Consider the following 27,591-nt stretch of genomic DNA (forward strand, 5'->3'; position numbering starts at 1 on the left):
AGGCTCAGAAAGACCAGGGAAGTCTCTTAGTGTCAGTCAATGGAAGGATAAATGCTGTATTCTCACTTCACTGTGGGAGCATCAATATTTAGCTGGGGGCGACTGCTTTCTCCGGAAAAGCGGCCCCGGATGAGCTGACATTAATCTGCAGCATTACAGACGATTCAATCCCGAAAGCTGCTCTATGTGCCGTAGCTTAAACCCAGGCGTTAGGCATTAAGCATGGGAAATTAATGTCAATGGACAATATGGGATTTCGCAGCCATTGTGGCTCCGAATTGTCCGTCTCGTAGCCGCGCAACGTTCGGTTTGATCCAATCAGCATCAACAACAGCAGCAGCAGCAGCATCAACAGCAGCAGCAGCAGAATATTGATCCCCTCTGTGCCCGGGCGTAAAGTGACCGGGGCACCAAAGAGAGGCGAACAGGTGCTTTTGTGAGAGAGAGACACTGAAACGGCTCCATAAACAAAGCCATTTCCACAGGCAACGCTGCCTGCCTGTCAATAGAAGGTGGTATTTAGCCCGTTAATGAGCAGGAGAAACGAACCTGTGCTCCTGTGAGCACGCAGCACCCAGCGAGCGGCCATGTTGACGAGAGGGGGAGGCTTTGTTTTGGTTGCTGGGTTGGAGATCGAGCTTGTTGAAACGCTCTGATCCTGACTGCGTCTGCATGTGTGTGTGTGTGTGTGTATTAGTGTGTATGAGAGTGTGTGTGTGTGTGTGTCTGTAAAGCCGAACCCTGTGGCGGAGCAGCCTAATCAGATTTCCTGACCAATTCTTTCCTCTAGTTTCATCTCCACAATTAAGCCAACTGGAGCTCAGCTGGATTTTAATTAAGGTGGCTCTGAAAGCCGAACCCCCTGGTCTGAAATCACTTTTTTTCTTTGAACAACTTTTAATCTGTGTACCAGTCTCGCTTTCTGCCAGACATTTAGGGAAAAAAAACACACACAGTACGCAGAATTAAAAATCTGCGCTTCTGACCCCATTTAATCTAATTTCAAAAAACATCTTTTATGTTTGGGGTCAATTTGAGCCCAGCAATTTTTTAAACTACAGAAAATTATTACATAATAATAGCATTTTTACCCAAGTTTATGTAACATGCGATATTTGCTTGTTGCTTACTTAAATAGTCATTTAAACACCCCCCCCCCCACCCCCGCCCCCACCCCATTATACAACCAGAATCAGAGTTGGAAAGTAACTCACATTAGTTTATCACAAGTTTACTCACATTACCGTAATACCCACAAAAGCCCTTTGAATGTATTGCTGCTTTTGTTCTGTTTTTGTTGGATGCACTGTGTTTTTTCACATATATTTTACATATGTACACAACATTTTTAACAGAGAAATACTGTATTTGTATCTACTGGAGTATTATTTTTACTTCACTACTTAAGTACTTAAGTACTAAAATACTGTATTTGTATCTACTGGAGTATTATTTTTACTTCACTACTTAAGTACTTAAGTACCAAAATGCTGTATTTGTATCTACTGGAGTATTATTTTTACTTCACTACTTAAGTACTTAAGTACTAAAATACTGTACTTGTATCTACTGGAGTATTATTTTTACTTCACTACTGTACTTAAGTACTAAAATACTGTATCTGTATCTACTGGATTATTATTTTCACTTCACTACCTAGTTATTTAAGTACTAAAATACTTTATTTGTATCTACTGGAGTATTATTTTTACTTCACTTCTTAAGTACTTAAGTACTAAATACTGTATTTGTATCTACTGGAGTATTATTTTTACTTCACTACTAAAGTACTTAAGTACTAAAATGCTGTATCTGTATCTACTGGAGTATTATTTTTACTTCACTACTTAAGTACTTAAGTACTAAAATACTGTATCTGTATCTACTGGAGTATTATTTTTACTTCACTACTTAGTTATTTAAGTACTAAAATACTGTATTTGTATGTACTGGAGTATTATTTTTACTTCACTACTTAAGTACTTAAGTACTAAAATACTGTATCTGTATCTACTGGAGTATTATTTTTACTTCACTACTTAGTTATTTAAGTACTAAAATACTGTATTTGTATCTACTGGAGTATTATTTTTACTTCACTACCTAAGTACTTAAGTACTTAAGTACTAAATACTGTATTTGTATCTACTGGAGTATTATTTTTACTTTACTACTAAAGTACTTAAGTACTAAAATACTGTATTTGTATCTACTGTAGTATTATTTTTACTTTACTACTAAAGTACTTAAGTACTAAAATGCTGTATCTGTATCTACTGGAGTATTATTTTTACTTCACTACTTAAGTACTTAAGTACTAAAATACTGTATCTGTATCTACTGGAGTATTTTGGGGATGTTAGAGGCATGCTGATAATCAATACCAAATAACTAGATTTGCTTTGTCTACATACTATATATTCTACACAGGTATGAATGTACTCAATCTTGTTAATTTTAGCATGTTAGCATGTGTTCGCTAAGGCTTTTTCTCCTGTAAACTACACATAAAAAAGCGTGCTAAAACACTTTCCTCCAGTGACCTTATTATTTTTCTTTCCTGTACGCAGCTGCAGATTTATTGCAACTTACTTCAGCTTTATTTCCAGACGTGCAGCACAAATCAAATGCATAAAGGCTGCTGAACTCACTCACTGATAATTGTGCTGTGCTGGACAGGTACAGACCAATCGTTGGGCAGTAGGTGAGAGTCTGCAAAAATATCTTAATAGAGCTTATAGTAAATAATATGTGGGGGAAAAAATGGTTTAGCTATGTTCTCTCACAGCTTTGAAGCTTCAAATTAGGTACAAATTAGGTACAAATCTTATACTATACTATACTATACTATACTATACTTTACTATACTGTAAAGCTATACATCTCTATGTTGAAGGAACAAAAAAGAGCTTATTAGTAGCAAAGAGTGCAGAAAAAGTGCAGAAAAGCTGCAGTAATGGTTTAAGATTGATCTGTTTCAGGCTTATATACTAATACAGGGTGGAGTTTATAAGGATTTTATATATATATAAGGTATATTGGGTATATTGGGCTCACAAAGCCCACCAACGTAGGATTATAATGGATTTTATTTTTTTTTATTTTATGTATTTTTTGTTTGGTATTTTGTCTTAGATTTGACTTTGAGTTACACAGGAAGCTTCCTCACATCGACACAGGCTATTTTGAGTTTTGAGCTTGAAGAAATGCCTAGATCTATGCCTAAATCCATCTAATGCTTCTTCTTTCTTTCTTTTTTTCCGCTTTTACTCTCGTTCTCTCTCTCTCTCTCTCTCTCTCTCTCTCTCTCTCTCTCTTGCTCGCTCGCCCTACAGTGTTTTAGCTGACTGCAGGCTTTACTGAGGGCTTTCTTGTGCCTGACTATGGAAAAATGAGGCATTCTCCTGAGATTGGTGCTTATACAGATTATCCAAAATCAATGACCACGGCAGGCCGGAGAATAAGAATGCGCCCTTCTGAAAGGAAGTCGGTCGCTACTGGAAAAAAAAAAAGTTCCAGAAAACGCAGCATCATGGATTTCTTTTGAGTGAAGATTACAACCACAACTTTCTTTCAGACCCGGAGACTCGGAGTTGGAGTCAGAGATGTTACGCAAGTTTCATTGAGAAATATTAGAAGTTCTGGGGGTTGGTTGTAACCACTGGCTACAGTGTAAACTAAAATGTTGATATTTAGCATTGTATACAACAAATTGTACTAGAATGGCTAAAGCTGTGAAAATTTTTGCAAAGGAACCGCTTCTGTTTTTTTTGCTGATTCCTGGTAATGCAGTGCCCTTGTTCCTTACTAGTGTCACTTAAAGGAGAACTCTGGTGTAAAATTGACTTTTGGTGTAGTAAAACATGATAAAAAGCACTTAACTTTGTTGAATAGCCCATCACCGTTCTCCCACAGCTTTTGAGATGCAGTAATTTTGTGCTGTTTGCCCAACGGCCGTATCGGGGCATATATAGCCACAATAATTTTTTTTTTTTTCACCGTTATCCAGCTTAAAGTAGCTCCACACCTCATTGGTAGAATCCGAAAAGCCCTGACGAGGCATTTATAACTTGAAAAGTGCAGAAGAAGCTTATTAAAAACTACTACACATAATGCTAGCTTCAGCTCCGAGCGCCGCCATTACTTTACTGATAATGACATAGACATATATACATAGACTCCACATAGCATAGCAGACGGTGCCAGGAGGCAGGCTATGCGGTGTCTATGTATATACATGTCTATGACATTAGCAATACATGGTGGCGCACAGAGCTGAAGCCATGTTATGGGATGTAAACAGTGGTTTTTATAAGCTTCTTGTGCACATTTATCAGGGTAAATTATGCCCCGTGTCACCCAGTCTGAAGGGTGTTTTGACAAACTTTGACAAATTTCTGGATTTCTGAACGCTGCGGGAGAACGGAGGTGTGCTATTCATCAAAGATAAGTACTTTTTATCATCACTACAACACAAGTCCATTTTACACCGGAGTTCACGTTTAAAGACATAGGATGATGAGGCAAAAGAATGCCTTTAGATTTCCTGCTGATTTTTTGGTAATGCAGATGGTCCTCTATCAATATCCACTGTTTCTGGTGTCCATATCTGTCATAGTGAGCAGGGATTAAATGGAGGCTGTGTTGAGCCAGAGGAAGTGACAGTTTCCATGGTGGTTAGGCAGAGTCTTCCCAGCGTGAGAAAGCTGTGAAGCTCCTGTGGTTGTCGCACCGGAATGGCTTCCCTCGCCACCTCTCCTTCTGCCTGCTGTCAGCTTAGCCAAGCTCCAGCTCAGTCCTGATATGCAGTTAAAATTAGATAGATTCATTTAACCTTAAGAATTTTAATAGTTTAATAATTTATTCTCTGTGTTTTAAATAATTGGAGCAGCCTGGTGGCCAATCTTCATTAATTGCACATTGCACCAGTAAGAGCAGAGTGTGAAGGAGGTTCAATTAGCAGGGTAAGAGCACTCAACACAGTTTTCCTCAAAATATTGCAATGCACACAACATTATGGGTGACATTCCAGAGTTCAAAAGAGGACAAATTGTTGGTGCACGTCTTGCTGGCGCATCTGTGACCAAGACAGCAAGTCTTTGTGATGCATCAAGAGACACGGTATCCAGGGTAATGTCAGCATACCACCAAGAAGGAGCAACCACATCCAACAGGATTAACTGTGGATGCTGTAAGAGGAAGCTGTATGAAAGGGATGTTCGGGTGCTAACCTGTTTCCACCAGAACTATCCGTCACCACAATAAATTATTGTGCTCTAAAACCAGGTGTTTCAGCTTCATTGTCCAACCCCTGTACTGTATTTTAGCACCCCAGCACTGTAGGAAAGTAATATAATATCCCTCTTTTAAAAGGAGTATGAAGTGTCTACAAGGAAGCTAAAGCGTACTATCCATATAAAGTGTTACTTAAATTCTTAATGTGGTTGCCAGGTGTGATTTTCTTCATGTCCGCCTCAGTGCTGTCCTTGACATAGAGCTGCATAAGTAAGCTAAAGAAACTGTCGCTAGCCTGTCACTCTTTTCCTGACCGAACCCCTTTCTCTGTGTAGGAATCCACTCTGCGGCCTCTACTCTCTTCCGCGGAATAAAAGAGTCTGAGCTGTTTAACAAGTGTGTTCGACAGCCCGGTACAAGCTCCAAAGACAGGCCTGTCAAAACATATCAGTGCACCTGTTCTCTCCTCAGCTTTGACCACTTATTAATGCAACTCGCTTAATTTCTTCAGGAAATGGAGCGCAGGCTCACCCTCAAGGTCGTTTAAGTGGGAATATCCTGTGTGGAGGAATGAAACTCTCTGAGTACAGAATTCTGAACAAGCATTAAGCAGGAAAGTACAGTAAAAAATATCTGTCTTACCTCAGGAGTCGCAGTTATATTGGGTATAGTGGATCAATATCACGGTTATGTTTGGAAATAGAAACTTTTGTGGGGATTAGGATTTGATGAAAAATTTATGGTGTGTGTCCAGGCTTTTTTTTTTGTACTATCCCTACAGTTATGTAGCAAGACGTGTGTCTAGTGCACAGCTCTGTAGGGCTGTGGTTGTATACAGTAGGGTGGTAAATGACTCTGCTAAATGGATCTATACCTCTATAAAAGGGTATAAAAAAGTCTTTGAGCGATGCCACAAAGGTTCCTTTAAAGGGGCACTAAATCCCTTGATTTTTGCTGACTCCACCCTCAGTTAGAATTTGAAAAATGCTCAAAAATAAAATGGGAGGCATAGTTTGGAAGGAGCACTGAGTGATGTATGGGTTTAGAGGCGGGGCAGCTGATTGAGCTGAGTAGTATGCCGCTGATAGTGTTGAGATGCAGATGATTGGACGTCACGAGCGTTATTATTGATTGACTGACCTGCATATTGTGATATTGTGTCTGCATACGAAAGAAAACGGAAACATCATCCACGCCTATAGCACAGTTGAACCTGAGAGGGCGCTGCAGAGGGGGAAAAAATGCAGTAAATGCATTTTTTAAAGGTTAGAAAAGATTTATAAAAATTTTAGGCAGAACTTAAATGAGCACATTTCCACTATTATTAGAAATACCTATGTTTTGGAGTTTAATTGCGCTTTAAAAACATGTTTTTTATAGATTATATATAGATTGAGTGTCAATAGATTGAAAGTCTCTATATGAAGCCTTTAAGTCTTTTAAAACTTTAGGCGGCATGGTGGCTTAGTGGTTAAGAAGGTTCGCCTCCCAGCACTTGGGTCTTCGGTTCAAGTCCCTATCTGGGTAGAGTTCCAAGATTCTCCTCTTCTGACAACTTTTACGGAGATGCGGATTTCATTTTCCAGCAGGATTTGGCACAACAGAGATTATTTCATGTGAAACTCATATACTATATAGATTATGTCGATTACACACAGAGTGATCTATTTAAGCATTTATGTTTTTTATTGTTGATGATTATGGCTTACAACCAAAAAAATCCCAGAAATCAGTGTCTCGGAAGTTAGCCAAGTCCTGCTGGAAAATGAAATCAGCATCTCCATAAAAGTTGCCTTCAAACCATCACTGATTGGTGGAAACTTCACACTAGACCTCGAGCAGTTTGGACTGTGTGTCTCTCCACTCTTCCTCCAGACTCTGCTCCCTTAATTTCCTTTAAATAAAATGTAAAATGTACTGATGATCAGTGATGGTTTGGAGAGTCATGTCTGTCATCTGCTGGTGTTGATCCACTGTGTTTTATTATCAAGTCTAAAGTCAGTGCAGTTTTTCTTTTCCCACAGCACTTCATATCTTACAGCTTCCCTCTGCTACTGACAACTTTTATAGAGATGCGGAGATTTTATTTTCCAGCAGGACTTGGCACACTGCCCACACTGCTCCAAAAGTACCAATTGGCCTTATACATAATATTCAAATTTTCTGAGACACTTTTTTGGGGGGTTTTCATTGGCTGTAAGCCATAATCATTAACAATTAAAGAAATAAATGCTTAAAATATATACATATTTTAGATGCACTTGTATTTGTGAGTATGTTTAAACAGCATTTCTGCTAGAAGGAGCTACACAAATGGGTAACACTTTAAAATAAGACTACCTTTATAAAGGGTTTATAAATGGTTTACAATTACTTTATTAATGGTTACTAATTAGGTTGTAAATGCCTTTAAAATTACATATCATTAATAATCAGTTATTATAACACATACGTAGAAAGGGCAACAATGACCTGTTGTTTGCCAAATAGTGAACCACAGCCATCTATATTGTTAAACTCCAGATCTTGTCAAATACTCAACTTGCTTCTTTATCTCCATATTCTCCATCAGTTTAACCATTTAACTCCCAAGTTAAATTATTCCACCACTAACTGATTATTAATGGATTTTAAGGGATTTACAACTTAATTAGTAACGATTAATAAACTAATTGTAAACCATTCATAAACCCTTTATAAATTAGTCTTATTTTAGTCTTATTTTAAAGTGGTACCCACAAACATTATGCTACTCCACTTCACACAATAGTAGATTATCACCTCACTTCACACACAGCAGAACAGCACCAGCTCGTTGTTACAGCCTGCAGCCTCTAGGTGGACAGTCTGCCTGTGCACTTCACTCACACAGCACACATAATGCATTTCAGATAAAACGCTGGGAGTAATTGCTGTGGCGATATTATAAATCCCTAGAGTCTGCACCGAGGCTTCTGCAGGATGTATGAGCACTGCGTATTCTCATCACAGTGGCATGGCTTTAGCTTGTTTCTTTCCTGCCCTGCTTTTTTTTTTTGTTTTGTTTTATCTGCATTTAAGAAGCAGCAGCAGCAGCAGCTCTGAAGGGATAAAAATAATAATAGCAAAAGTGTTGTTTTGAGAATGGCAAACTGCACGGCATCTCTGCTAAGATAATTAAGATTGTGTCAGAATCATAGCCCGACTCAGAATTTAATTCCAGTCTTAATGCGATAGCGGAGATTAGCGATGTAATCCAATCAGGATTTATTCTATGTAATCCACTTTATTGATATTGAAATGAAATGGAGTATTAGGAAAACACAGAGACAAGAACGGCTATTGTTTCACACTGAACTGCTTTTACGCAGACGCAGCCGTGATTGACATGTCTGCCGTTTATTTATGTGCTGCACAGTGTTTTATTATGGCTCGTGAACGAGCGTTAGTGACTGATATTGTGATATTGTGGCGTTAGAAAGCAGCGTGATGGATTAACAATACACACACTTAAGTAAGAGGCAGACTTACTTAGTAAATAGTGCAAAAAGTAACTTACTTAACCCTTTCAGACCCTTTAAATTATATTCCCGTGATAAAAAAATATAAAAAATGCAGTTTTTTTCTGCCTGTAAGGCACACAAGATAAAAATCTAATACAAAGACTAATGCAAAGTCTAGTTAAATCCAATTTTAACGCCCATTAAATCCAATTAAGTCCATTGTATTGGAAGCCTGTGATTAACATTTTTATTTTAGATTTAAAATGGACTTTTTGTAGACTAGAGCAAATTTTAAGTAAGTTAGCTTTCTTGAAATAAAAATCCAGGTTCATGCAGCTTTCCATCAGCTGCCAGAGCCCTGAGAGAGCACAGTAGGCCTTGCTTGGTGTCCATTTTTAGGTTCTATTTTTTAAACTATTTGGGATTAGTAGGACCTAACAAGTATTAAAACACACATTTTTTTTATTTAATGGTTAATGCCCATTAAATCCAATTAAGTCCATTGTATTGGAAGCCTGTGTTTAACATTTTTATTTTAGATTTGAAATGGACTTTTTTTACATTAACCAAACCATTCCTACACAGTAATTTTTTTTTTTAAATCACATAAAATGTGCAAAATTGAGCTTAACTTATTACTTTGCCTTGTTGGCTTTAGAGTGCTGCTCTGCTCTAATACCTGAGCCTTTTTTCCAGTGAAGTGGGCGGAGCTTAGCTACTGTTTCATTGGCTTGTAAACTTATTCATTGGCTGGTTCATGCTCTGTTCTGCTTGGTGTGGCCTAAGCTTTTGTCCTTAATGGCTTCATTTCTACCCCTTACATTACTTTGACTTTTACACTTTAAGTAATTTTGAAACCAGTACTTTTACTTAAAGAGTAAAAAGCTTGAGTTGATACTTCAACTAAAATACAGGAGTATTTTAAACCCTTTAAAAGTATCTATATTTCTACCTTCTACAGAGTAATGAATTGTTGTGCGGCCCTGATAAATACTGATCAGAAATCCTCACCAAGGCTTATCATTCACTGTGGGCTGATTGTCAGGATTAGATAACAGAGCTGCTGAACGCAGCCTTGGCTCCTGTGGAATCGGGGAGATTTAGTCCCTGTCTCTTTTATTATTTGATGTGTTGGGAGAAAGAGAAGGAGTGAAAGAGAGAGATTATTATATTAACCAAGATCATGTCATGGTTCAGTCAGTGGAAAAGACAAAGAAAAAGAAAACAAACAGAGAGGGTTTAAACCTCTGAAGACATTGGAGATTGTTTTGAAGGTTTCTTTTGTTTTACAGCAGATTTCCGGTCGATAAGGAACCAAAACCTGCAGAGACACAAAAGCAAAGGCAAAGGAAGCTGTTGATACAGTGTTACAGGCTGAGACAGACTCTTACTGACATCCTGTCATCAGTAAAATAGTGTAAATTTTATAAGCACAATTGATTAACACAAACGTTAAAGGACAAGGGTTTAGGTCAAAGGTGTAAAAAGTATTGCCAATCATTATTCTGAAGGTAGAAGTGTAGATACTAGGGTTTAAAATATGAAAAGTACGTTTCTACTTAAAGTATAGAAGTAGAAGTAATGTAAAGAAATAAATGGCATTAAGGACAAAATATATGGATTGGTACTCTGTGCTGGGACAGCTCCTTAGTGCCTTATGCAGTCCTCCAGGTGGACGGTTGTTTCTGGTTGAGAGTGTGCTGTGCGTGATTGGCTGTCGGTTCTCACTGGGGTGTGTTTATGAATGCTGGGTTTAAATGGTTGTGTGTTTCTAGTTGCACTCAGTGAAAGTTTTAAAGTTTTATGAGGTTAAGATCTGGACTCTGTGGTGAACTCTCTTAATCTCAGTCCATGTGTGAAAATGATAAATGATGATCTCATGCTCCCTGAACCTCCATGCTCTCTTTCACAATTCCAGCCCCATGAATCCTGACATTGTTATCTTGGAATATGAAGGAAAAATCCATTGATTCAGGAATAAGCTGGTCTATAATATTCAGTATATTCAGGTAGTCAGCTGACCTCATTCTTTTAGCACATACTGTTGCTGAACCTAAACCTGCAGACCAACTGCAACATTAACCAACCAACCCCACATTATTTACTTACTTAAATATAGGTGGTGACTTTTTTTGTCCAGGCAGTGTAGATTGTGTTACAATTTTCGGGACTACTTTAAAATAAGACTACCCTTATAAAGGGTTTATAAATTAGAATAGTATTAAATATTGTTGATTGGGTTGCCTTAAATGCCTTAAAACCATTAATAAACATTAATTGAAAAGGCAACAGTGATCCGTTGTTTGCTTAGTCATTTAATTCAACATAGTCGTTTCATGTATAGTAAATAGTTAAACATACTTACACATATATTAATGACAAGTTTAATGCTGATGCAAAACACAAAGTAAGATCGGTATCTAGAAACATCTAGAAAGAAGGTTTGAAGTAGTAGAAATGAGTGTGGAATTAATATTTTACAAATGTTCAACTCACTGTTGCCATTTTTATTTATGTGTTGTTATATAATTATTAACTGTTTGATAAAGGGTTTTAAAGAATTTGCAACCTAATTATTAACTATTAGTCAACTTTGTTATAAACCATTTATAAACCTTTAGAAAAGGGATTCTTATTTAAAGAGGGGTACCATTTTTTTCTGTATGAATTTAAGTGGGGAAAGAAAACATATATATACGTATATACAGTATAAATAGTATAACAAAAGCAGGGGTGCAGGTGTTGGACTCAATGCATTGCATTGTTCAGGGGGGGCTATGTGCACCAGATGTTCCAAAAAAAAAAAGAGTGTATCATCATCATCATCATCATCTTCATCATCATCAGAGGCAGCAGAGCAGGCTGGATGAGGGCAGCACACAACATTTTGCTGAGCTGACAAGTCCTGGTACATAACGCCCCTTACAGCTGTTTAACAAGCTGCCCTCGCTCCGTCTCCTCCCCTGCAATCAGCGCTGCACTTCCTCATTTAGTAACAGCGGCCGTCTCTGGGTTTTTTTATAGATTCGAGTGGACGGGACGCCCCACGGAGCTCTGCAGTACGAGACGGTGCAGGTGGTGGAGAGCGGGCCCATCCTGCGGGACATGGCCTTCTCCGCTGATCAGCACTTCCTGTACGTGATGTCGGAGACCCAGGTGAGTCCATTTGCCCTTTTCTCTTGTTGCAGCAGCAATATCCGCACTGCACACACACACTTATACACACACACACACACACACACACAGATACACTCGTAGAGAGAGAGAGAGAGAGAGAGAGAGAGAGAGACAGACAGGAGACACACACACACACTTAGAGCCCACTGCAGACCTATGAACGCTAGAGAGGATACAGAGGATGTGCTTGTTCAGAATGTACCTGTCACTCTCACACACCCTCTCATGCTCTTTCTCGATCTCTCTCACACACACACACACACACACACACACACACACATATACACACACCTGCCAGAATGAAAGAAAATCAGTTGTTTTAGCTTGATGTAAGTCATTTTAAAACTTTAAAAGATTCTTTTTCAAGCTTATTTTTGCCTTATCCCATTGGTAGATTTAATATATGCGTAAAAACATTTACGCTCAATTTACATACATTTTCTCTAGGGTTTGCCAATTAGCCTACAATTAGGCTACCTTCGTAAAAATATACACTCTGCAAACTCTGTAGTGGTAGTGCATATGGTGGTTCTACATATCTTTGCTGTCCAATGAAAAACAATTCTCTCCAAAACAGCAACTTTACAGGAGAGAGAAAAAACCTTGTAAACTTTCAATGGAAGTCAATGTAAAAAGAGTTTATTTCAGGTCATTTTGAATTATTTCTATTGGTCCGTTCATCAAAAAATTTTGGCACAGTGTAAGGGAAAGTTTGTCTGTTCCAATTATGTAGTAAACTAAAAATCGACAAAAATGGAGATAAGTGTTCATTGGGTGGTGTAGAGTTTTAAAACATCTTAGAACCTTTTTTTTTTACTTTTTTTTTGTTGGTTAGTATTATGTTTTACGTCAAAGGTGTGTCAAAAATAGCTTTATTTGTTTTATTTTTTTCTTTTCTACGTTTTATTTTTCAGGACAAAACTCAACTAAAAAAACGTTAAAAAAAAAAAAAAAAAACTGTAAAGACATCTAAGATAATTTTGCATATTTTAGGAATAATGATCTTAATCAGTCTCCCTTGGGTCAAGTTATTTATATTTTTTTGCGTTCAGATTTTATGCAACAAAAAAAAAAATCCTGACAATAGGTGGGATCACATATAATTAGGCAACTGCTGCAGAAAGAGAGAATTGAGTAAAAAGGGTGAAAAGAGAGTAAAGAGAGTGAATGAGACACAGAGGGGAGTGTATGAGTATATGAGTGTGTGTGTTGAAACTGAGTAATGTAAATTATAATGAGAGAGAGAAAGAGAGAGATACACACAGAGCGAAAGAGAGAGAAAGAGAAAGAGAGGATGGAGTGGTGCATTAGACTTTGCAAACTCTCTCCCTCTCTCTCTCTCTCTCTCTCTCTCTCTCTCTCTTTGGGGCACGCACGCACACAGAAGTGCACACAGAAGCAGCGCACGAGCGCAATTTACTCACAGCGCTGTGTTGACTGAAAATGCTCCAAATGGTGCAGTGTGAGTAATGGACGGATAAGATTGGACGCCGCAGCGGTTTCTCCAGCGCCGCTAAAGCCTGTAAGCCATTACGGGCCATAAAAACGCCGCGCTCACTCCACAGGATAAAAAGCACTTTCTCTCAGAGTGCACACGAGCGAGCGAGCGCGCGCGCGCATGCACGCCCCGAAACGCGCGGCTCTAAACGCGCTCGCTCTAAAAGAACGCACGCGGATTGCTATAAATACTGCTTATATTTAATACAAGCATATACATCTCAATTTACATACATTTGATCTATATTTTGCCCATTGACCACAAAAAAATTATATTTAAAAAATACATAGTATGCTCTAGACTGTAGTGGTGCATACAGTATTTCTAAATATGACCTTTTAATAAAAGGGTCATTTTAGCTTTTTTTTTTAGTTTTTTAGCCATGTGTGTGTTAAGGTGTGCCTTAACACACACATACAGTGAAATTTGAGTAAATATATGAAAGTTTCATATCTAACTAAGCATTGTGTACGTGTAAGATAACCAAGCTTATTTTAGGAATAATGATCTTAATAAATCTAAATTTGATCAAGTTATTCTCATTCTTGTGTTCAGATTTTATCCAAACAAATTTAAAAAGTCATTTTAAGACTTTAAAAATTGACTTATACCATTTTAGATGTAATGAAAATTTAAGTTCACCTTCAGACAAATATACATTCTGAACATATGAAGTTAATGAAGAGGTCCTGCAGTGTTTTAAACCAGTGTTTTAAAACTTTAAAACTTGTTTTTTTCATATCTGTTGTTGGTTAGTGTTAAATGTCATGTGAAAGGTGTGATAAAAATATCCTTTTTTTTTTTTTTTAATACATTTTATTTTAAGATGTGAAAAATGTAACACTCTGCCTGGCCCGTTAAAAATGCAGTGAAATTTGAATAAAGTTTCATGTCTTACTAAGCATCGTGTACATGTAAGATTATATTGCTTGTTTTAGGAATAATGATCTTAATGAGTCTTAATTCAGTCAAGTTATTCTGATTCTTTTGTCCAGATTTTGTCCAAAAATTAAATTGTTTTAACTTGATGCAAGACTTAATGAGACTATAACAGATCAACAGAGGGTTCAGCAGAGGTCCTGTAGTGTTTTAGAACTTTAAAACTTTTTTTTGCACTTTTTTTATTGGTTAGTGTTTATTGTCAGTTAAAAAGCAGTGAAAGTTGAGTAAAGTTTCATGTCTAACTAAGCATCGTGCAGGCGTAAGATTATATTGCTTGTTTTAGGAATAATGATCTTAATCAGTCTAAATTTACACACATTTTATCTAGTTTTTGCCAATAGACTAGAAAAAAATCTGAAGATATGAAGTTAATGAAGAGGTGATCAGACATCCCACGGTGTTTTAAAACATTTTAGAACTTTTTGTTGTTGGTTTTTTTTTGTTGCTTGTTCAGTTGTTTTAATTTGTAAGTTAAATGTAAGTCATTTTGAGACTATAACAGATCAACAGAGGGGTTCAACGGAGATCCTGCATTGGTTTAAAACAGTTTTTTAGAACTTTAAAACTTTTTTTTCCTCTTTTTTTAATTGGTTCGTGTTCATTTTCATGTATTTTTAAATACATTTTATTCTCAGGACAAAACTTATAAAACAAATAAAAACAGAATTATTTTAAGATGTGAAAAATGTAGCGCTCTGCCCGAGCCCGTTAAAAAATGCAGTGAAAGTCGAGTAAAGTTCTGGTGAAAGAACTGTGTGGTTTTATTTATGAGCTTAAAGCGAGTGAGAGGTGGCTGGTTTGGAACGATACGGGCTGCGTGACTTTCTTGGCTCTGGCTGAGTTTGTGGGCTGGAAGCAGGAAGAAAAGCAAGAAATCCTGACTTAGCACTTAATAAGACAATGCAAATGGGATCTATGAATAGTTTCCTTTGGAACAGAGCGCCTCATTAGCTATTGAAGCTGAGGCAGAAATCTCCCACACAGTTTAAAGCTGCCGGGGTGAAGATGTTCGGCGCGCCCGCGGACTGTCACCTTTAACCTTTGATCTGTGACCTTGGCTTTGGTTCGAGTGTGCTTGTAAAGGCCTTTCAGCTGAGCTGAACTGACCCTGAGATCTTCTGCATTTTATTGAGCGATAGCTGTGGTGAGTCTGAATGCATTAATCTTGCATTCAGGGACAAGGTCTTCTGATACACACAGACACAAACAGAAACACACACTTACACACACACTTACACACACTTACACACACACTCGCTAAGAGAGAAAGGCAGCCAGAGCACTTGAAAGGTCTCAACAAGCTCATGCCAATATCACAAGCAAGTGGAGCTCAAAAAGAGCTCTTCAATTTCGCCCTTTTCATATGAATCCCACCTCAGGAGATCAAGAGAAGATCCTGAGCTTCAATATAAAAAGAAAATAAAACACCATGGCAAGTTATCTATGGATTTTTGTCTACTAGAATAGTAATAGCTTTAAAAATTAGCCTAAAAAAACCTTCGTTGGTCAGAAGAATAAAGTCTCCTTCATTCTTCGCTCTAGTAGAGCTAGTAGAGCATTGTAGAATCCATGGAAATGTCTGTCATAGGAAACCCAGCATAGAAAGATCTGTCAGAAAGGGGAATATTTTCAATAAATCAGTAATCAAACCATTGAAAAAGCCAAAATACCAAACAGTATTAACTAATACCTGAATCTACACTGTGAAAAAAAATCCATTGGCAAAAAAAATAGGCAATATATACAGGTGCATCTAAAAAAAAAAAAATATCATTGAAAATGTACTGTTATTATTTCAGTAATTTAAGTAATTTAAGCATTTATTTTTTTATTGTTAATGATTATGTCTTATAGCCAATGAAAACCCCCCAAAAAAGTTGTCTTAGGAAATTAGAACATAATATTAAACCAATTGGTACTTCTGGCAGTGTGGGCAGTGTGCCAAGTCCTGCTGGAAAATGAAAAAACATATACAGCTCTGAAAAAAATAAATAAATAAAGAGAGCACTTTAGTTTCCGATTCAAGTTTTTTAAATTTTATTCTATAAACTACAGACAACATTTTTCCCAAATTTCAAATACAAATATTGTCATTTAGAGCATTTAGAGTTCAGAAATCAATATTTGGTGGAATAACCCTGGCTTTTAATCACAGTTTGTAATCATGCATCTTGGCATCATGTTCTCCTCCACCAGTCTTACACACTGCTTTTGGATAACTTTATGCTGCTTTACTCCTGGTGCAAAAATTCAAGTAGTTCAGTTTGGTGGTTTGATGGCTTGTGATCATCCATCTTCCTCTTCATTATCACATTCCAGAGGTTCTCATTTGTAGGTGTTTTTCCACAAAAAGTGATTTAATGAAAACATAAAAATCAGTGTCTCAGAAAATTAGAAAATTATTATATAAGACCGATATGATAATTTTGGCAGTGTGGGCAGTGTGCCAAGTCCTGCTGGAAAATGAAATTGAAAATTCGCATCTGCATAAAAGTTGCAAAAGCAGAGGGAAGCATGAAGTGCTGTAAGATTTGGAACTTTGGACTTTAAATAACTTAATATCTTAGGAAGATTTCTTAAAATAAGCTAAATATCTGCAAGTCTAAAAAAATGAGTGAAGTTAGTCTTCAATCAAGCAAAAAAACACAGATCTTAAGGTTCAATTGTGGACATGTGTGTTTTTTTTGGGCTTATTTTAAGTATAAATTGCATAAAATAGGGTGAAAATTCTCAGTAAGACTGATTAAGATGCTTTTTTATGACAATAAACAAGACAAACTTTCTATTAGAGAAACAAATAAGATGTATTTTATTTAATTAGACAATTTTACGTGCTAAGATTAATTTGTTTTCAGTGTAGTTTTAAAACTAGGCCACAATGCTGCCCACGCCCACCTGTGTCTGGAGATACAGTAGTGACAGAACACTTTGTTGGATAAATATGAGGCGCTGGCTATTAATTTCATAGTAAATGATCTCGTCCTGCAGCAATTAGCCTATTAGCCCAGTTACAAAGACATGTCATCTGCTTCCTGTTTGGTACAAACATCTTGGGATGTCCTCTACAGGGGAATCATAAATAAATTTAGAAGCTATTTAGTGAACACGCATTACAGCCTTCCCCCCACTACCATGTGCGCACACACACACACACACACACACACACAAAACACACACACACAAACAGAAGCCACTTAAAACGTTTTAAATAGTTTGTTCAGTTCCACTAGGAGACACGATTAATTAGAGGAAGCTTCTATGAAATTCTATGAAAAGTCTAATGAATGTACAGCTCATTTGTGCAGTACATTAAGAGAAGCTCTTATCAACGTCTACAGAAAATATTCCGATATAGAAATAAATGAATAAATGAATGAATGAATGTATGAAGCTTTTCTTCTTAAGCCTTCAGTTTTTCCTTTTAGAATTTAAAATCTGTATCTACGTAAACGCAAATGTGTGCGAACACACACACTCACACGCACACACTTATGCACATATGCACACAGCTGACATCCATGGTCAGTCTAGCTTGCTTTCACAAATCCACTGAGCGCTCACCGAGAGATTTATTTAAGGTTCTTTTAAAAGGTTAATTGGCTGTGATGCAACACACCTCAATGCTTCTACAGGCAGGCATTGCTCTTTAGCTTTTCATAACTGTACTGCAAAGATACTCAAGTGTAAATACAGTATGTACTGTATGTAAATATACACATACATATATACACACATATATATGCTATATACACTAAACGTCCTAATGTTTGCAGATAAACATACTGGTACCCAGTGTTGCACGATGCAAGAAAATTTTATGCATTTTCAATACTTTATCCCTCATTAAAAAACATTCGGTTCTGTAACGTTCGAATCTTTTTTATATATAATACTGTGTATAGACCAGTTACTAGATTCAGGCGAGTCAAATTTGTAGGCGTGATTTGATTCACTTCATATGAAAACTGATTCACGTCGCGCCCGGAATGGCTCAGTTGAGCGACACACCTACACGCAAGCCAGCAGCGTGAGAGCAGCAGCTGCTGAGATCTATCTATCTATCTATCTATCTATCTATCTATCTATCTATCTATCTATCTATCTATCTATCTATCTATCTATCTATCTATCTATCTATCTATCTATCTATCTATCTATCTATCTATCTATCTATCTATCTATCTATCTATCTATCTCATTCCCATGCCTCTCTCCCTCTCTCTTTCTCTGCCCACCCCCATTTCTCTGTATTAGAAAGTAGGGCTGAATTTCCTCAGGCCATTACTGTGGTTTTGAAGGCACAACAAGTCTACACACACACACACACACACTGAACACGAAACATGTTCTGACAGTATACACTGACACTGTCTCTTTCATGAATGTAAATGCACACACACACACACACACACACACCGCAATACACACGTATACACTGTGTGTTAATGTTGTTTTCTGTCTGTGCGCTGGTACTGTGGTTATGACTCAGTGCAGTGTTGACTGTCTAAAGGAGCAGCTTTCTGCTCTTCCGCTCTCTCTCTTTCTCTCTCTCTCTCTCTCTCTCTCTCTCTCTCTCTCTCTCTCTCTCTCTGTCTCTCTCCGTCTCTCTGTTCTCATAGTAACACCCTTTGTAATTACTTCAACACATTGACACACACTATACAATGTCAGATAGTGAGGTTGCACTGTATGTATACGTGAAAGTACATTATGTGTGCCATTATGTGGATATATATATATATATATATATATATATATATATATAGTGTATGGATGAGGGAGGGAAGACATGATAAAGTGAGCATTTCTGGAGGTCATTATTTGGGATTGGTTGAACATGCTGAGACCCTGCTGACCTCCACAGTCTCCACACAGCAGGAGAGCTGCTGGAGGCTGGAGGTCAGTAACCACAACTGCAGGGCGTAGACATTGAGCTGACTGCACCTCATCATGTGTGTGTGTGTGTGTGTGTGTGTGTTATGTTAGAGAAGGTTCACTGCCTGTCTGCAGTAAATGTACCATTGTTCCAAAATTCTTCCAAAAGTTGTCATAAATTATGTTCATATGACAATTTTCTAATCTTAAGACTTTAGAATTAATCAGGCTGTTTTTCTTACTGCTCTTTTGGGGCTATTCTGTGCAAATTACCTGTGTTGACTGGAAACAAATTAAACCCAGCTAATAAACTCAGTGTAAATGTGTTTACCAAGGGTATTAAAAATGTTATTTATTAATTTAACTGTAAGGGGTTGGAAGGAACTGTCTCTACTGCACTGAGAAGGCTTTTTACTAAATTCTAGAGCAGGGTTTTGTAAAATTAAGTCTACAGACTAGTAGCTCTCCAGCCCAAAGGGTTGTTGAACCCAATTGCAGAACAGTTGATCTCAAAGCAGGTAAACCCAAGAAGAAGGGAAAAATAAATAAATAAATATACACACCGCTCTTCATGCAGGATCGAACCCGTGTCTTCAGGGTCGCGTTCCAATACACTGTTGCTGCCCTGGCTAGTGAACTGGGACACGACTGGGGAAAAAAAAAACACCCTTATAAGGAGAAAAAACACGACAGAGAAAGACAGGGGAGGAATGTAAACTAAAGCTCTCCAGAGAAGCATTTTATTTATTTTTTTTATTTTTTATTATCGTTTATAATAGTTCAAACAACCTCACAGGCCAGATGTTTCCGGCAATTGCAGATCCCTATTCTAGAGCATTGCTGTGATAAATTAATTGCATTCAATAATAATAGGATTAACTATATCAGAATCTCCATCTCCAAAAGTACCATGATGCAGCACCGTCATTGCACAGATCACAGTTCCACCTCTCCACAGGGTTTATACCCCTCCAGACTGGCTTTAGGCATGATGCCAACTGGCTGGTTCATGTTTATCCTCTCCAGAGATTCCTGTTTTTTTGTATTTGCAGTGCTTCTCTAAAACGATTAGACAAGCTGTTTGTGTGCATTTCCACATCTGTGTCAGCAATGGGTGCAAGATATAGTGAATAAACTAGAAGCTCTAATGAAGAGAAGCTTTAAATTGCTGTGATAGTGCATTTGTAAGTAAGTAAGTAAGTACAGTAAGTAATATAAGGAGAACGAAATGCCATTAAGGACAAAAATTCAGGCCATGCCACAATGACTATTATGTTATTTTAAAATGTTAACGCTGCGGCATTGTTTCGATAAGCTTCTGCAATGTCACAAGATATATTTCAATCCAGTGTTGCATTAATTTTTTACCAAGATCTTGCAGAATCTGATGATCTCATGCTGAAAATAATGATCTTGTGAACTATTAGTATTTAGTTACTTGACACTATATCTCATAATTTAGCAATAGCTTTTGTGTCAGCACTATTAGCTGTGACACAGTTGCTCAGCTAACCAGGAAAAGCTCTTGTTTGGACAGAAAACTCCCAGGGGAAACCTACGAAACACCCTGTTTTTATAATGAATATAGGTGGCTTTTCAGGCATAGTAGGAAAAGCACATTGATGCTATTTATTAGAACATATTGTCTCCTCTCATTTAAAAAATATTATGCTTTTTACTTAAAAAATGAGGCCTGCTGCTTGAAATAATATTTTGAAAAGATTTTGTTTAAGGAGAAGCCAGCACTCAGTCAGTCTGTGGAGAGTATATGTATATATATATATATATATATATATATATATATATATATATATATATATATATATATATATATATATAATTGCCAGGCTTTGCCCTGAATGGGTTCTGGTCTGGGTGGGTTTGTGAGCTTCTCAGAGCTTGTTAGAAAACAAGTCTTTACCGCTAAAACTGCTAGCATCGCTAATAATGAATAAGCAGAAATGGAGGCCGTTTAGCTTTAAGAATCTGAAGTCACGCCGAGTGGCTCCCCGCTAGGTAGCTGTGTTAGCACGTCTGGCTGTGTCAGTGGCAGCTGGCCTGTGTGACAGCTGTGCAGGACCATGATGAACCTTCTGCTGTGGATTCTTGAGTGGATGGAGAAGAAGATCCACTCAAGCGGGTCTCAGAGTGGATGTGAATCCAGCTGGAGAAATCGCTGCCATGCTGCTATTAAAGCCTTCTGTTCACACTGTGCTGTTTGGAGGATGTCTGAGTGGTTTGGAGGATGGAGTCTTGCTTTGGTAGTTTGCTGAATTGTGTTGTTTCAGTGCTTTTGGAAGCATTACTGGATATTATGTATATTTTCTTTGTTTTTTTTTTCCAATAGGATGAAAGTCATCAGTGTATCTCAACTTTCTCAAATGTCTCTTGTGCTGTTATTAAGTTATTTCGCAAAAATGGCAGTGTGGGCAGTGTGCCAGTTCCTGCTGGAAAATGAAATCTGTATCTCCTTAAAAGTTGTCAGCAGCAGAGGGAAGCATGAAGTGCTGTAAGCCATATGGCTGCTCAAAAATATAATCATTTAAAATGTAAAAGGAAGCAGAATTGTTATATTTGCCTGGATCTGATCATGTTTTGGTTAAAATTTTACCAAACGCCTGTTTTTTTTTACCCTATTTTTTAATGTATATACTTTAAATATATTCACACCTTTATAAGATATATTTATATCTTATATCAAAAATGGATAGACTAGAGTGTTTATGAGTTAAAAGCATAAGAATATTGATGATTTGAGTTCATTACATGGCTTATTTTTACTTTGACAAAATACATGGAGAAACAGCATCAGGCGAAGTTATTTATTTTTCTTGATAATCAATAATCACACCTCTAGGATACTATATGTAGATTAACTTATTAAAACCCTGACACTCAGAGCAGCCTATACCTTTCAGTATTTTGAGGATCAGGACACACAAAGAAAACTATATACTATAGAAAAAAAAAAAAAAAAAAAAAAAAAAAATATATATATATATATATATATATATATATATATATATATATATATATATATATATATATATAAAGTAGTGCGCACACCATACCTTTAGTGCTTTAGTTTGAGTAAAGCAGGTAGTTTCACACTTTTTTTTCTGTGGACACTTTTGAGTCTGATATTTACTGATATTATTTGGTTACTGATGAAACATCATATAAATAAGTTTGAAGCACTAAAGGTAAATAATATTGGTTGGGGAAGGAGATTTTATCACTTTTTTAGGTGTTTTCCTCAATGGGTTTCTTGTAGATTTAGCTTTACCGCACTGGGATGTGATCACTATTTTTAGTAAGAGTAAGCTCCGCCCTTTCTAACCATATATGGATTATGTTTATATGTGAAGGGATTCCTGAGTAATTAAGCTGAGAACACAAGGTGCGATTTTGGACGACCTTTGATTTCAATTACGGCCCTGCGCTCAGCGACGGTTGTACAGGCCCTGGCCGCTATATAATCCCCGCGGAATGGCATCTGCTTTATGAAAGTCTTTTTATTGGCTTTGCACAGTGCCCCACTTTAGACCGCAGCCCATTGTCGTCCGCTGAGAAAAGAGATGAGAGATGGCGAGACAAAGGACTCTGAGCTTCTTTCAGCGCGCTTCAGGAGGGACGCTTCAGAAAGCAGATCTGAAGGAAGGAGGACGGGGAAGCGGCGCTTTTGATTCAGGGCTTAGTAGACTTCTGCTCAAGTGAAGCTCTACAGGTTCAATGTCAACGATTTGATCATGCGCACACACACACACACACATACACACACACACGTGCACTTTCGAGAGTGCTGATGCAGCATAAACACTGGGGCGAGGGCTGTAATATAAAATCAGCACCAGATACAATATGGTTTCTGACTAAAACTGAGGTAGCAATTAATGTATTATATGTATTTACAACTGAACTGATCAAAACTGAATAACTATAGCTACTGTTACTTTTTTTCAAAGGGGCACTATAACCACTGATTTTTGCTGACTGGAATTGGAAGACTAGTTTGGGAGGGGTATTGGGTGATGTATGGGTTTAGAGGCGAGGCAGGAGGGAGAGTTGATTGGCTGAGCTGCTGCAGCAGCAGCAGTGTGCCTCTGATAGCGTTGAGACACAGATGATTGGACGTCAGCAGGGGGATGCTGTTATTGATAGAACAATCTGCATATTGTGATGTGTCTGCGTACCAAAGTACAGTGGAAATTACCACTTTCCACTTTTAAAAGCGCTTTTTAAAGAAAATCCATCACTGATCATCAGTAAATTTTACATTTAATTTGTAAAACAAGGGAGCAGAGTCTGGAGGAAGAGTGGAGAGACACACAGTCCAAACTGCTCGAGGTCTAGTGTGAAGTTTCCACCAATCAGTGATGGTTTGGAGAGACATGTCTGATATCTGCTGGTGTTGAAATCAAGTCCACTGTGTTTTATTATCAAATCCAAATTCAGTGCAGTTCTGTTTTCCTGGAAAATCTTAAAGCACTTCATGTTTTCCTCTGCTGTCGACAACTTTTTTGAAGATGCGGCTTTCACTTTCCAGCAGGACTTAAAAAAAGTACAGATTGGTCTTATATAATATTCTAATTTCCTTAAACACAGATTGAAATAAACTTTTAAAATAGTGTGTGATACATATTTATCTATAATATGTATAATCGTTGCTTCCGACTTCATAAGTAAGCATCTGAGTATCTTTAGAGGCAGTACCAGATAAAATATATGACATAGACTACAACAGTAAACAGTTAAAATGTTCAATTTTTTTATTCAATCTACTGATGATAGAAGCCAATTTCACCAAGTCGCATCAAGCATGCATTACACCACATAAAACCACTATTAGATGATTTTCCTTTTGTTAACAGGCTACAGTGACGATCCAGAATCATTCCTCCAGAGAACTGCTCAGCAGCGCTGCAGCTCTGTTTCTAGAGTACTTGTTCTCAGTGTGTGTCTTGTCGAATTTGTATGAAAGCAAAATACGCGACGAGTGTGTGATGGTAATAGTGCCAGTGATCTATTGGGGGAAATCTCCTAACCCTTTTAGTGCAAGCGAATGAGACAGATGTGAGAGAGAGAGAGAGAGAGAGAGAGATGAAGAAAGAGAGGATGAAAGTGAGGCGCACGCATGTTGTGAGTGGTGTTTTGTGGGCATACGTGTGTGTGTGCGTGTGTGTGTGCGTGTGCTGTCTGGGTGGTGGTGGTGGTGATGCATGGCGCCTGTAGGCTGGATGATACAGCTTCAGCAGAATTAGCTCTGATGTGTGTTGGTGAGAGTGTCTGTGTGTGTGTGTGTGTGTGTGTGTGTGTGTGTGTGTGTGTGTGTGTGTGTATTTGTGTGTGTGTGTGTGTGTGTGTGTGTTAGTGTATGGTTGCTGGGGCCGCGGCATCAGAGGCTGAACACAAATCCAGTTAGCGTGCGGAGTGTCTGCCTTCACAGCAGAAATAATTGCATTTTCCATCTGGGCCTGCAAGGCCTAACTCACACTGCGCCACCCGCCAGCCCAGCAGCCTGAGTCCACCAATGTCACAGTTGTGTGTGCATGCATCTGTGTGTGTGTGTGTGTGTGTGTGGTTGCAGAGACACCTTTCTTAGCAAGTTCTTAAGGGCATTATAAGATTTCTCAGCTTCAATCCAGAGCTAAATCAACACAACACAGCTGGTTTGGAGAAACCAGTAAAGTTTATCAGTTCAATTTTCAACTCATTATTTTATGTTTCATTATTTTTTATATTTAATGTGTCTATTTTTCCAGTTTTTCATTTTTTTTTTACCCTAATGTACATGGCCAATTACCTAACCCACTCATTAGGATTCCCCCTATCACTTGTAGTGATCCCCCAACACCAGGAGGGGGTGAAGACTAGCACACGCCCCCTCCTCCGATACATGTGAAGTCAGACTCCGCCTCTTTTTAAACTGCTGCCGATGCTGTAGCATTGCCGAGTAGCATCACAGCAGCGCTAACGCTCGGAGGAAAGTGCAGCGACTCGATTTTGATACAGCAGCTCACAGACGCAGCCTTGTGCTGATCCACATCACCCTAGGAGTGGTGAGGAGAAAGCAAGGCCAATTGTGTGTGTCTCTCAGGGCTCCGGTAGCCAATGGCAAGCTGCATGAACAGGATTCGAGCCGGTGATCTCCCAGTGACAGAGCTTTAGATCCTAATTCTTCTTCATTATACTGAATGAAAAAAAGAAATAAGTGAGTTTTTTCCCATTGAGAGCATTGGCTAAACTTGCTGTATATTAGAATACTGAGGGTTAAATAGAGGTGGGCTATTTGACAAAAGTTTGTACTTATTATCATGTTTTAGTACAACCCAGGTCCATTTCACATCAGATTTCTCCTTAAAAGTAGCTGAAAACATTCATAAGAAGGGATGTCTTCAATCACAGGGGTGTGGCTTGTTCATTATTCAATGATTTTTTGTTCTTTTTGATAAATCTTTCATTCTTTCAGGCTCCTAGTTACACCCAAAGCCTCTAATGACTGTTTTATGACTATGTTTATGTTTATGTCTCATACAGTACTGTGGATAAATAGCCTTGAAAATAGCCGTGCCTTTGGTTCACTATATTAAGCTGTCCTGACAGCAGACTTCACACTAATGCGCGAGTGTGAACAAGCCCGCAACAGCAGATAAGGCTTTAATATGGCTGTTGAGGCTAAAATTCTGCATGTGTGTGTGTGTGTACTGCTTTAGTTAGCAAAACTGGATCAGATGTGCTGGTTTATGCACTGCAGAAAAGATCTAATAGAACAGACTGGCATCAGCTGCTCTGATCTGAGGGGAGAGATAAGTGGAGAGAGGGGTAACTAATAGCTCATATTACACCAGTTCATCTCCCACTGACAAGCAGCCTGACACCAGTATGGATGTGCTCCTGATTACCCTTTTGATGTGAAATAAAGTGAATTTTGCACCTAAACGTGTGCATGTGTGTGTGAGTGTGTGTGTGTGTGTTCACGTCAGAAGCTGGACACTGATGGATTAACTTCATATTTCATCCTCTATGGGATTTGTCATCAGTCTTCTGCCTCATTGGAAACCAGCTGAACACGTCCAGGAAAGGGAACAGGAAGTAAAGAAAAAGGGCCCTGTTTTATTGTTATTAAAGCAATATGCAGCTTTTGGCTATTGCTAATAAACGTTGTATCGACAATAGTAAGGAACAATGGTGTCGCCATGTTTCCTTTCTAATTCAGCAGGTCAAACCAAACTGTAATTCTTAAAAAAGACATTTTCTTTTAAAGTCAAACAAGAGCTGGGTGTTAATCTACACAGAGTTCTCTCCTGAAAAACTCAACTGAATTTATTCTGGTGAGTAAAGAACTTCTGTTTAGCTATAGTAAGCTAAGATTTGCGAAATTATAGCAGCGGTTAGCAGCAGTGCTTAGCGCTACTAAATGCCGCCTGATAGCGCTACACTGAGGCACTCTGAGTGTTACAGTAAGCCAGGGCTTGTTTTAACACAGTAAACACGAAGACTATAGTCCAATATACTCAAAACTCATCTAAACAGCAAAAGAGCTGGCACTTATAGCAGTTAGCAGCTAATGCTAGTACTGCTCCAGCCTTAGTGCTGGAGAAACTTTACAGAAAACTCACCCTTATAACTCTGTACTTCAGCTGAGTGACATTACTGCTTCTTAATACCTGACTGGAAGAATACATACATTGGCGATTTTTGGTAAAATTAAAGGATTTTAGGTGCGCCTTATAGTACAAAAAATATAGTACTATAATGAGAATTAATTTGGGCCTTATTTAGCGCTTTTCCGCTGACATGGAACCAACACGGTTGTGGTTTGCGAACCTAATTTTGAACCGTTTGCTGCGTTTCTATCAACAAAAGTAGGTTTTGAAACCAGGAAGGTTTGATTGCAGCAGAAACCAAACAATTGTAGGTTCTTTATTGAGAACCATGATGACACTGTGCAACACCCTCTATTGATGACGTATGATGTGGCGTTTTGATGGTTCCAATAAAACTGGTGGAAATGTGGCTAGCTTGCTGAAAATCACCATGGTTCTTAAAAACCTGAACGAAATGAGTTTTTTGGTGGGAAAGCGCTCATAAATATGGTTTGTTAGCCAGAAAAGGATGGGTTCTTCTTAACGTTTCTTCTTTCTCTAGCTGTTCCTTCTGCTGTTGCCCTTGGCTTGCTTACTAGGGGCACGGACGTAAATTGAATTTAATTTTCAAGCAAAAATAATGCGCTAAAAATAAGAATTTCAGCAGTTATGATTTCAGCAGGTTGATTGAAATTTCCCCAAATATCCAACCACCCGCTCTGTACTGTATTATTTTCATGGAGCTCCATTTGGTGTCACAGTGTGAAGTCTGGACAGAAATTGAGCAAAACACAGA

The 27,591-nt window shown here is 38.0% G+C and overlaps 1 protein-coding gene and 1 long non-coding RNA gene across 2 annotated transcripts in view; both read left to right on the plus strand.

Annotated features, from left to right (window-relative positions):
- The window catches only part of LOC125799091 (uncharacterized), a 515,567-nt gene that overhangs the window by 253,746 nt on the left and 234,230 nt on the right, over positions 1 to 27,591 (plus strand). The gene's annotated exons all lie outside the window — the stretch shown is intronic.
- The window catches only part of plxna4 (plexin A4), a 459,159-nt gene that overhangs the window by 221,393 nt on the left and 210,175 nt on the right, over positions 1 to 27,591 (plus strand). The window contains exon 4 of the mRNA XM_022671791.2: positions 11,742 to 11,873. Coding sequence (XP_022527512.2) covers positions 11,742 to 11,873 — 132 coding nt within the window. The remainder of the gene's footprint in view (positions 1 to 11,741; positions 11,874 to 27,591) is intronic.

This window comes from Astyanax mexicanus, chromosome 2 (assembly GCF_023375975.1).
Source record: "Astyanax mexicanus isolate ESR-SI-001 chromosome 2, AstMex3_surface, whole genome shotgun sequence".
Taxonomy (NCBI): Eukaryota; Metazoa; Chordata; class Actinopteri; order Characiformes; family Acestrorhamphidae; genus Astyanax; species Astyanax mexicanus.